This window comes from Anguilla rostrata, chromosome 5, assembly GCF_018555375.3.
Source record: "Anguilla rostrata isolate EN2019 chromosome 5, ASM1855537v3, whole genome shotgun sequence".
Classification (NCBI taxonomy): Eukaryota; Metazoa; Chordata; class Actinopteri; order Anguilliformes; family Anguillidae; genus Anguilla; species Anguilla rostrata.
The window spans coordinates 19936214-19948850 of record NC_057937.1 but is presented as its reverse complement, the minus strand read 5'-3'; the positions used below and the strand labels follow the sequence as shown (position 1 = coordinate 19948850).

General features: G+C 41.8%; 1 protein-coding gene across 2 annotated transcripts in view; it reads left to right on the top strand.

Moving 5' to 3' along the window:
• Nucleotides 1-12637, top strand: part of LOC135254950 (receptor for retinol uptake stra6-like) — a 28970-nt gene that overhangs the window by 3188 nt on the left and 13145 nt on the right. Inside the window, exons 1-7 of one of the 2 annotated variants that reach the window (XM_064335572.1) lie at nucleotides 2860-2967; nucleotides 3502-4202; nucleotides 5781-5847; nucleotides 6678-6757; nucleotides 7305-7444; nucleotides 9308-9474; nucleotides 11247-11381. In XM_064335572.1, the coding sequence (XP_064191642.1) occupies nucleotides 4120-4202; nucleotides 5781-5847; nucleotides 6678-6757; nucleotides 7305-7444; nucleotides 9308-9474; nucleotides 11247-11381 (672 nt within the window). In that variant the 5' untranslated portion in view covers nucleotides 2860-2967; nucleotides 3502-4119. Of the gene's footprint in view, nucleotides 1-2859; nucleotides 2968-3501; nucleotides 4203-5780; nucleotides 5848-6677; nucleotides 6758-7304; nucleotides 7445-9307; nucleotides 9475-11246; nucleotides 11382-12637 lie in introns of those variants that run through there. The other variant, XM_064335571.1, reaches the window with a different exon arrangement.

Below are 12637 nucleotides of genomic sequence, written 5' to 3'. Positions count from 1 at the left end.
GGAACATAAATCCTTAGCCTTTGATGTATGATGCTTAGTTCAGTATCTGGGAGTCAGGACAGTATATCTTCAGTGTTACCAAAACATTTTGGCAGGTGTGGGCCCTAGCCAGTTAGCTGTGCAGCACTCAAAAGTGATAACATGCTCAAATTTAATCATAAATTTAAAATGAATTTGAAAATTAACATTGAATGTGCCATTCATTGTATTATTTTAATTAAATGAAGAGCAAGTACTATGCTTTGTATTTAATACAGGTCATGTATTTCCTAGCGGAACTAATATTAATATAACAACACTGTCAGCGATAGCATATATGCAGGGAGCTCCATAATGTTTGGGAAAATGTCAGGTTTTTTTTGATTTAGCTCTGTACTCCACAATTTTAAATTTGTAATTAAATAATTGACATATGGTGAAACCACATCTTCAGCTTTTATTTGAGGGTATTTTTATACATTTTGGTTTCACCCTGTGTAAATTATACAACGCTGTTCACTGTACATCATAGGCACCACGTTTGTGACAAATGGCTTCACAGATTATTTTAGTATGTTCAATTGCTAGCTTGGTGTGGGCATAAAAGAGTTTTCAGTATCTAGCCTTACAGGCCTTATAGGCTTTTGGTTGCCTTTGGAGTCCTAACTAGTTAGCTGTGTAGCAATCAAAAGTGATAGCATGCTCAAAGACACAAGTTTTTATTTTAGACTTTATTTGCAAGCGTTCCATTTTTCTTATCACTAATAGATGGGAATAATTGTTTTTCAATAAGTCAGGATTGACTGCCTTAAATCCTGTCTTAAAAACTAACTTTTCCCCTATTGATCATTTTGAATTATTGTTTTGTTTCTTGACTTTAAGCGCTTTCACATATTGCATTTTTTGAGAAGCTGAAGTTCTGGCCAGTAATCCTTGGTTAAGTGTATTTAAGCAGTCCGTAATCATCCATACTGATTGTGGTGGATGAGACTGGAGGGAAGCATGTGGAAGTGTCTGGAATGTCTGACATGTGCAGGAGCAGTGACCTAAGTCATGCAATTTTTTGCTCATGGAAACAAGGCTAAACATTAACTCATTTTCTTTTTCACCTCAGCTGATTTTTTCTTGTGCCTGTACAGGAATTTGCTGAATTCTGTAAGATTATTTAGAAGTAATGACAATAGTGGAAGAGCTATTATGCCTTATCAGTGACTCAGTATTTTATGGCTCTAACCATTTCATGGCTGAGATCCCCCATCACTTTATAACGGTAAATAAATGCAACATGATTTTGATCAACTAAGGGCTCTAATAATTCAAATGAACCTATATTATATTTGCCCATTCCTCTTCGCAAAACTGTGCAGGCTGTGTCAAGTTGGTGGGTAAATGGTGATGAACAGCAATTTTCAGGTCTTGTCATAGATGTTCGATGGGATTAAGGTCAGGACTGGACCGTTCTAGAACATCTGTTTTCTTAATTTGAAGCCACTTGAGTGTTGCTCTGGCAGTGTGCTTTGGATCATTGTCCTGTTGAAAGACAAATTTTCTTCCCAGAATTATTTCGCAGAGGGGCGCAAGTGTTTTTATCCAGGTTTTCTTTTTATTGTGTACCATTCTACCCATCAATCCTGACAAGATTGCTAGTCCCTGCTGATGAAAAGCATTCCCATAACATGTTGCTACTATCGCCATAGTTTAAAATGTGGCTGCCTGGTTGGGGGGCTGCTTTAGATCTGCGCTTCAAATATCACTTTGCATTCAGGCTAACAAGTTCCCCATTAATATCATCAGACCACAAGACATTTTACCACGTCCCTGCAGTATCTTCAAGGTGACCTTTTGAAAAGCCTTTGCAACCAAATATATAGGATCTTTAGTGATGGCTTCTTCCTTGCTGCTCATATTGTAGGTCCCCTTGGAGATTGTTGACCCGTGAAAATCATCTCCAATATCATCACAACCAATATCTTCTGTCTTTTATTCAGTCACAGTTGTCCTCATAGTAGCTTCTCCAAGAAGCCCCCTTGTTCTCCAGCAACAAAGTTTAGCGTGTTGGGATGATCTCTAAGCAGTGTGGGAGGTTGACCCTGAGCTTTGAAAAGTGTTCAGTGCCCTTTCCCAGATGTGTGATTCTCCACAATTATATCCCTGGCTTACTTTGAATGCTCTTTGTTCTTCATTTTACATATTTTCTTAAAAGTCTCAACCATGCTGTGGGACCTTACATAGAGAAGGAACCTCAACAAGTCACACAAATTGTTAATGGATTATTGGTGGATCAACTGCTTTCAGTTTTTCTGTAAGCAGGTGATCCACTAGTTAATTAATTTTGTGACATTTTGGGGGAATTTGCAGTTACAAAGGGTATAAATACTTTTTAAAAATTTTAATTTCAAACCCTTTTTTTGTAAACCGTTGAAAGTTTTGGGATAGTTTTCTTTCACTTTCATAATTTGATTTCAAATCTAGAATCTTAAACCAAAAAAATGTGTGGAAAAAGTGTTAATACTTTTTGGATATTGAAAATTCTGTCCAGAGCAAAATCATCTCGCTGTTGCTGATGTATGTCTTACACCAAGGACAGGAGCCAGTACACTCCCACAAAAATAATCTGCTACAAGAAACCAAAACCAATTATTTTTTGTGAGGAAGAGGGGACAGATAATTGATTCTGTTACGCATCTCATTTTGATGTCTCTGCGTGTGGGGAGAATGGAACAGTAACATAACAAGTCCCAACTGAGTATACCAAAAACAGTGTGAAGTTAAGCAACACATTTATCTATATGTCAATAAACAGACATTGTTCTCAAATCTTAATTGCTTTATCTGTAGAAGATAAATAGCTAAGCTCTTCCACTGTCAAGGTCAAGAAGCGGGGAGAGTTATGCAGTGGAGACCAAACTGAGTCGGCTGCTTTGCAGATGCTAGCGTGTGTGGGAGCTCTTGGATAAAGTTTAATTGCTTTGGTTTGGCTCGTTACAGGTATTAACTCTAACACAAAGGCATAATATATAATAACTATATATATAATATATAGTTATAATATCGTCTGAGGCTCAGGTATGTTTGCCAAACGCGCCCTGTGGACATGGCATCGGGAGCTCAGACACTTGGACGGGAGGTGTGTGTGTGAAGCGGGGGCAGGGGGTCAGTGGGTTGAAGGGAGTCTGAGAATGTGAGCTAACTGTTTGTCTCATCATTCTATAATTTTTTTTGTGTATGCTTCCCGTACAAACGTTCTGATTTTCTTCATCGCCACTCACACGCACATAGACACATTTACACACACACTCCCTTCTTCAGCCTTGGCTCCCACAGAATGTCTGAGAAGGTAGTAATAAGATGAGGGATATTGGCTGCCTATACCTGGAATGTTGCCATCCTCAACCCCTTCTTCCCCTTTCTCTCTGCTTCATGCCTCTCCTTCTCTCCCTTTTTTTTCTCTCCTCCTTTCCCCTCACTCACTCACTCACCCCCGTTCTTCTCCCTCTCTGTTTCCCTCTTTCTCTGACTCAGTAATCCTTGTATTCAGAAGGATCCTGGCGTAGAAGCACAAGACCTCCAGCTTCATTCCGGCACAGCAGCAGGACGAAAACAGTTGAGTGAGAGCACAGGAGGGAACAGGAAAAATTAGCTACATTAAGGAAAACTAAAAGAAAAGGTTATCTCAATAGGCGGTGTACCTCACCGCTATTTAGAGAGTATGCACAGGAACACGTTACCTGGATAGAGAACATACAAGAACAAAATACCGAGATAGTCAGCGTACCCATGAACCTGTTACCTGGATAGAAAGTGCAAACAGGAACAGGGACACTGGGACTCACAAGCAGGTTACCTGGATAGAGAACCTGCCAGAACAGGTTATCTGGATAGAGAGAGTACAGGAAAGGGTTACCTGGATAGAATTACACAGGAACAGCGACACAAAGGCTTCCGCGAGCAGGAGGAAAGAAACAGGAGCCACAAATCTTTTGACCCCACCTGTGGCTCAGAGGGAGCAGAGTGCGAGAGCCAGGAGTGAGGTACCCATCAGGCGACTTTCCCCAGGTTCACCTCCTCCCTGCCCTCCCCCCAAGGATCGTTGCTGAAGGAGCACTGGATTTAACATCTAACAGACAGTACGGAGGAACCATGAACACAAGCTACGCTTCTTACGAATACTACGATTACCCCGACTGGAGCGACAGCAGAGGAGCTACCAAGCCCCCTGTGGAGTGAGTATTCTTCAGAGTCTTCCTGTGTGGGAATAACCCAGAGGAGCGTGGGATAAGCTGTGGGAATAAGAAAGGTGCTCAAAAGGGGAATAATAAACGAAAATGACTTGGGAGTAACCTTAGGTGATGCAATGAGTGAGTTTATTGACTGTGTTTTGCGGTTTTATTTTCTTGTTAATTTGTTTCTGGAGATTCAGAGAGATTTTTAAAAAATCAAAACTAACGCAGAATATGGTGACTCTGCATATACTTGCCCTTTTTTAGTCTGTTTTCAAGTTTCTCCCTCGTGTCATTTTTGAATAATTCAGTTGTGCAAGTGACCATGTATTTGTATATTCAATAACGCACAGAAAATTGAGACATAAAATAAACAATGCTAGCTACATTGTTGAAACAAGTCATGTGCAGTAGTGTAATAATTGAATCACGTAATTTGTCTACAAAGCTTTCATTGAGTAAATCTTGTTAATTTTTTAGGTTTTGATGAGAATTACATGTTTTTATTTGTTTTGGGGTATTGGGATAAGCTTTGCAGATTGTGTCAGAATGTTGGGCATGTTTCTGAGATACCGGTTAGCATGAGCTGTGCTTAGTCAACTTAGTCAAATGGAACTAAAATGGAAATCTGAAATCACCAGTCCTGAACGGTCATGAGGTCATGCACGCCCACCATGTCCTTTGCAGTGTATGAGAGAGTTTCTCCCTTGGCAGTGTTCCCTGTTGCCATGCTAAAGTTCATTCATTTTGTTAATGCTGCTCAGCCCCCTGTTGCCCTTTGACTCGTGAGACATTTTACCCTGTTTAGTACAAAGTTTTCGCGTGAAAGGAGATGCTAGCTTGCACAGTATCATCCCTGGTTGAACAGCATTGCTGTTCATCTGAGTGGAAAATAGCAGGATGGCTCCTGTTGTCTGAACCAGACATTTCTGCCCTTAAGCGAACAATACATGTGTGGCCCTGTCTGACAGTATTGCGGTAGAATGTGGTAGAGTTCCCTCATGATAATCTCCTGATGGAGACAGGCACAGATCTTTCTGAGATATGCCGTCTGATGCGGTTTCTGTGCCCAGGATAGGATATCCATTTCCCTTTCTTTAAGGGGAGAACCTGCCCACCTAAGATGGTATTGAGGGTGCCAGCCACGCTGGCAGTGGAAGTCTCTGCAAGCTGCCATGGGTGTTGTCTTTTTGTAAACGGCTGCCTGGGGCCCAGTGTCAGTGTGCCAGCACCCAATGTTACCCACATGCCAGTATACTCTTTACCTACTGTAGAAAAGCGGACTTTCTTTCTGCTAGTCGCATGAAAGCCCGCTCTGTTAAATGTGCCATTTCATTTTGAAACATCCAGTGGTGGATCTGCTGTTGTCCAAAATGGATGAGTTGTACAGCAGGCAGAGAATAAGGAGAACTTTACAGAACTGCTTGCTGCGTGGGTGCACCCAGTTGGTCTGAGCAGTGTGCTGTTGCGGTTAGAGCAATATGACATACACGAATGTACTACAAAGCAACTAAATGATGTAATGTTTGTAGTGGATTAATGTTGTCTTTCCTCTTAATTGCCCATATTTTGACCACTCAGGGTCATTCTGCCATGCGACCCCACAGTCGACGACAAGCTGTTCCACATATGCATCTCTGCCATTTCTGTGAGCACAAAAATACTTGCCTCCGTCTGACACACTCAGTTACACCCTCACTTACACCCTTCATCTGACTTACTCACACCTTTTATCTAATATACATTACACTTACATTACATTTGAATGTTACAATGCATAATATCCTCACTCACACCTTTTATCTATGTTCGCTCACACCTTTCATCTGATATACTGATTTATACCCTTAATCTGACATACTCACTTACACCCTTCATCTAATATACTCACTTACACCCTTGATCTGGTGCACTTTCTGACAACCTTCGTTTATTTTAATTCCAATGTATTTGACACAAAATTTAAAAACTTGATTAAGTGAAGAAACCACACATTGAATTAGAAATTTCACAATTGTTGGCAAATATTTTGTCTTGTTAAATCTTGCTGTACCATAATGTTATTTGACAATATAGTCACAAAAGCATGTTCCGTCTAAATTACAGTCTGTATTGAGTGGCACCACACCTAAGCCCTGATATACTTGACAGTAATATCCACTGAGGAGAGATTCATCTTTACACAGATCTCCTGTGCATGTAGAACCTGCCTTTTTGTGCACCCTTTGAATATGGGGGAGGCACTGGGTAATGGACAACAGATTTACAAATATTGTGTACATGTCTGTGTAGACAGGTATTTAAAAAAAAATATTAATTGAAAACTTTTTTTACAAATAACACATTCTATATGTAACATTAAGTGTCCTACAATACGCGCGATAAATAAGTTTCTGTGGGATTGATTGTGAGCTGTGTGGGTTAAAGTGTGCTGATGTAAAATGTGGAGAGCAGATACATTGTTCTGCTGTCCCCCAGCTTGTAGTGATGCTGATCCTCATCGTCTTGGCCAGACAAAGGAATCCAAGCCATCGGAAAGGTGTCACAGATTTATTCAGGTAAGGGCTCCTCAAGAGCCAGGCTGTTCCTGGCCTACTGCGGTTAGGCCCCTTCCTGCAGTTACTGTTTGGAAATACATGGGGCCTGTTTACATGCCTCAAACATCTACTCCCCCCTAGAATGTCACCTCCTACAGTACATCTGGAATGCTGAATCCTCATAAAAAATGTGATTGAAGTCTAAAAGAAAGGCCTGTCTTCAAGCCTCACAACTGAGCCTGTAGTTGAGAACACTACCGTTATTTTAGAGGTGTAGGTGGGAAGTAACCACAGATTCTTTAGGCTCACCAGGTGCCCCACTCCAGCACACCTTCTGTCCTCTTTGCTTTTTGACTACAGGAGGCTCCAGTTGTTAACAGGAACTATATTGTTGTACAAAACTTCCCGTACCACAGTTTTGTCCTTTTTTCACACCCCATTTGGTGAATTTTTAGACGATGCATCAAATTGGAATGTTTCAGCTTCACTGGTTGGGAGAACTTTCAGTGTTGCAGAGCTGTGTGTCTGGTCGGTCTGCAGTGTCTGCAGAGTGTTATTTGTCCCCCAGTCCAGTAAACTTCCTGAATCAGACACAGCGGAAGGGCCTGACAGCGGCCGTGTTTGGGGTACTCTTCTGCGAGCTCTCTGTGGTGGTCCTGTCCCCAAACCCCCTCCCCTTCGTCCAGGACCCCTCTTTTGGGCACAGAGGTGAGACTGGCACCCATTTTCCTCGAGACAAAATACATGCATTTGAAATGTGTACAGTATCTGCTTGAATGAAGTTTATAAATAACACAGGCTGCTTGCCTCTTTTTTGTATAGTTCATACCTCTATGCCACCTGCACAGCCATTTTCATTGTGGTGTCTAGATGTATTTATTTTAGAGCTATTTTGCAACGACATGTGATTCATTTTGGTGAATTTTGCCCACCCCTGCCTAGGGGTGTGGAAGGGCCTTGTTTGAGGCACCCTTTGACTGAGCACTTTGATATCCGAGCCGATCGGAAGGTAGGAAGTTCCGGACCCCACGATTTCTTTGCTGCCGAAATGGGCATCTGGCCAGCTGTGTACGGTCATTGAGCGAAAGCCGTCGCATGAAAGGAGAGAACTCCGCAGACTGCTCTGCCTTTCACTGCATACCCCGGACCGTATTGTGTTGTGTAATTGGATTGTTTCGTCTATGCTTCTTTTCATTCCACAGCTGCTTGCAGTTTAAACAGTTTTTTCCTTTTTATATAATTAAGCTACACATGTAGCCGTCTCTGAAGTAATTAAAAAGCTGGTAGCGACAGTGCCATTTAAGCCAGTCATTTGGCAACATTTAGTAGACCCATTCTAAACTGCATGCTGGCTCCTGGTTAAGACATAGACAAGTGTTTAGTGCTGTGATTGGAACTAACAGATCAGTTGGCTGTTTATAAAAAGAATTACATGAAATTAAGTTTTTTTTTAAATGTGGGCATTCAGTGTTCTTTTTGTTTTGCGAATGCACGCAGTGTTTGTGTTCATGGGTTTTCAGAGAAATGATTACAGGTTGAGTAGGTACAGTATCTCTCAAGCTGTGCTTGTACAATGTGATGCACACTCGTGGATTTCAGTTCATAGTGTTGGGTCAGGCTAACACTGCCAGAAAGCTCTAAATGAATGGTGCTAGTTTGAATGCTGTGGCATGGTCAAAAGCATTTACTGCATTTCCAGGATTTAAATGGAACATTATGCTATTAATGCTAACCTTTTAATCTAGATGATGTGTGAATGATAGACTGTATTACCTGTTTGAAGGAGAAATGTCTGAAAGTGGGGTATTGATACAGTACATTTTCTTTTGTCAAAACGTTTCCCCTTAGTACATCTATAGGAGAGCTGTGTGTGACATTTATGTACTGTACATTACAGCATAAGAACATAAGAATGTACAATGATACAAGAATAGGCCATTCGGTCCATATAGACCAGTGCTTTTCAAACTCAGTCCTGGGAACACCCTGTGTTTGCTAGTTTTCATTCCAACCATGGTTGCGATCCCAGAATTGTAACAAGCCATTAATATTTCTTAATGAGATGTTTTTAGGGAGTATTTACCCTGTTAAGCAATTTAGTGCAATAAGCACAATGTGAACATGAGACTTGTAATCTTCATGGCATGTATAGCTATTTCTGACAGTGAGGCTTATGAGGGTATCCATCTAAACATGAAAAGTACCCAAGCAAGAAAAATTTACATTCTGTTAAAATTCTGGGATTGAAACAAAAACCAGCATACTGAGGTGGTCCCCATGACCAAGGTTGGGAACCACTGGTCAACCAGAGCATCCAGCATTGCTTCTGGCCTGGACTTGAACACCATTTGTCTTTGGCTCTTTTACATGACCTTGCAACCTGTTCCACTGTTGACACACTATGATATCACTCCATCAGTTACTCTTTAATTAATTTCCACCAAGTCCCTCCCACTCCGTTAATTGTTTTTTAAAAAAAAAAGGATTTTAAAGGAAATTGTGTTTGCAGAGTTCTGTGTATAAGTTCTGTTCTGATTATAAGTGGGTGTGGCTTCTTTGTTTCCCTCTCAGAGTTATGGAAGATCCTGGCCCTGTTCTACTACCCTGCTCTCTACTACCCCCTGCTGGCTAGTGGTACACTGCGTAGCAAGGCAGCGTACGTGCTGGGCAGCCTGCTATCCTGGGTGCATCTGGGCGTCCTTATCTGGCAGAAGGCCGAATGCCCGAAGACTCCTCAGGTGAGAGGACAGCTGGAAGCCTCAATGCCCTGGGTTTACAGTTATGACTGCAGCATTCAATAAAGTACAAACAGAGCCCCCCCCCCCCCCCAATCCCCCAGCCCCACAAAAAAGTGTCCTAATAACGCAAGTGTTGAGCAAGACACCTAACCCCTAACCTCTAACTGCTCTGGCGAATGAGAGGCATCAATTGTAAAGCGCTTTGGATAAAAGCAAATGCAGTCCATTTACTTGCATTATTCTACGGCTTGGCTTATTCCAGTCTTTCCTGACAGGTTGACTGAATTATCACAGATTTTGCACTGACATATTGGCAACTGTCATTTGAAAAATGAAAGGGGTAGGGTAGGGTTATTCAGTCTAAGCATTGGCACTTTCGTTCTTGAAATGATTCTCTGTCCGCAGTTACAATACTGTAGTGGTAACCAGCCCTGTTTCTGGAGGTCTATCATCCTGCAAGCTTTTATTTCAACCCTAATTTGGCACACCTGACTCTACTAATTAGCAGCTCAACAAGGTATTTAGCTGTTGAATGAGGTGTGCATTGTTGGAGTGAGAGTGAAAACCTACAGGACGGTAGATCTCCTGGAAAATGATTGGTTACCACTGCAAAACTGCATGCATCCTACATGCTATTGTCATTTTCTAATGCAACTAACCATTAGCTCGCTACAAATGTTAACTTTGTAAGCAGGCACTGTTCAGTCTTTAGAAGAATACATGGGCTCACTATCGTTGTCAAGAACTAGAGATGAAGCTGGGGTATTAATCAACCTTCTTTTAAAAGGATTTTTTCAAGGTTCCTATATGGAAAAAGAAAAATTAGTTTCTGTGGGTTACGAAATCCTGTGGCTTTGCTAATTAGGATCTTACAAATACTGGAGCTGATGTCCCTTCACTAGGGGTTCTTTCAAGCTTCCTCCATGCCATAAAATTCTTCCCTCCATCCTTATCCAGATTTGAAACAGGGCCACCCCCACCATGGGCCCCTGACCTTAACACACACAGCAGCTTTATTTGAAAGTTCTGCTAAATTAAATGAAGAGAATGAAGTTTCCAGACAAATTTGTTCTGCTGTGAACCTATTTAAATCAAGAGGATTTATCCCCTCCACTGCCTAACCGTGTTTATCACTTTACAGTCCCTTAGTCTAGTAGGGATAAGACCGTCCATGCTTGACATTGTGAAACTTTTTATCTCCTTAAAATGAGCAAGAGGAGAACTTGCCAGAATCTGTTAGTCCTTGGAGTTTACTGAGCTGGGTGCTGAGAGGTGAGACAAAGGCTGTAGGGATATATAGGACAAGCAGGCGCCTAAAGCTTATCTTTGTGTTGCTTAATTAGCTGAGTGAAATGTGTAACAATTTCAATTACCTATGAGACAGGAGTTTGCCAGGTTACACTGGCAGCAAGCAAGTGTGGGAGCGGCAATTTATACCCCATCATCACATCTCTGTGCTGTGGTACAGTGCAGTGCGATGGACGGGTGACACAGAACGTGGGAACAGGGTAGCCAGTTAGAAGTCTTTGTTCCATAGAGAAAACCCATTAACCACTGGGGATTGTTTGCTTTGCATATGGTGGGGGTTGAAATTACCTGCCTTACGCCAGACTGGCTCTTGCCATAATCCCTTGCTTTTGCATCCCTTGATTTATCCTGGCCTATGCCACCAAAACCAGTGCACTGTGTTACATGTGAAAATCTCTGTCGTTAGGCCATGGAGCCAGACTGAGGTCTAACACTCTTGTCTCTACCCCCCCCCCCCCCTGCAGATCTATAAGTTCTACGCCCTGTTTGCCAGTCTGCCTCAGATGGCAGGCCTGGTGTTCCTTAGCCTCCATTACCCTCTGCTCCTGCTGAAGAGCCAGAAAGAGGCCAGCACCACGGAGACCAGCGATGCTGCTGAGGTGAGCAGTCAGAGGAGGCTGAGCCAACACACAACAAGTGTGATGTGCAGAACGTCCTTCTGTCACAATGCCAGTCCATCATCAGTCTTCATTTTTGCTTTTATGTTTTCTTTGTTTAACCAGGCACGTCACCTGAGAACTCAGTTTTCCTTCACAGTGATGGCCTGGGAAAACAAAGAGGGTCAGGAATGCCAGTGGCTACCAGTGTAGCCAGTTGTGGAACAGAAGGTGTAATTAGGCGGCCAGAAGTAGGAAGTCAGTGTTAATAGGAATTAGGACACTAGGGTCTTACTGTGTGAGCCAGTGTGTCATTCTGTCAGCTGTGCTACATGCTCCATTCTGTCAGTCATGCAATTCAAAGCACTCCATTAACTTGCCCATGTCACCCGGGCCATTCTTTCAGGCAAGCAGTGTACTACGCTCTGCTCCATCACCTTACATGACGCTGCCTTGAATTCAAACAGATTTAAAAGAGATTTATTTGCTGTAATCTGGATAATTCCTTCATGTGACTTGATGGCTGAAGCAATGTTATGTCAGGTAAAAATTAGGTTTAAACTACTGCGTGATCTATATTTAGACTGGTGGGATTGGTTGATTAATCACAAAGAAACCATTAAAAGCAGTTTTAAGGCCATTTTTAAAGGTCTGAAATCGGTTTATACGGTTTAAAGTTCTTTGTCTCCCTGATAGGCCGATCTAGCTGACAGTCTGCCATTTGTACGTACAAACTTTAATGCCAGAGTGAAATGATTATGGGAGCTGCCAGCACATGCTAGGGGTATATGTATATGCCAAAGCAACATTCCAGAGCCTTAGTCATTGTAATCAGCTTTGACCGCATTGGCTTATGCAAATGTTCCTGAGCAGATTACATGTGCATAGCATTGTTTCACATGGAGAGTCCACAATGCTGCATTCATTTGATGTAATCCCTGAGAAAAGTCTTCTTATGACACAACACAGCGAGCACAATTCTGATTGGTTCATGTTACATGATGTTACATTACATCTTATTATTCAGCATTTAAACTGTAATTTGCAAGGGGGCGAGCACTAATATCTGGTGTATCATGAGAAATACATGGGGGGAGGGGGGGTTGGATGGATAATAAAATAAATGTAACAAAATTATACAGATTGACTGTCTTAGCTCTGAACAATTGCCAAAATGTTTAGTATACTGGCCTCTGTAATATATAATATCTTTAATATATTGAACAAATGCTTGATGGGCTGTTCACCCGATGAGAAAA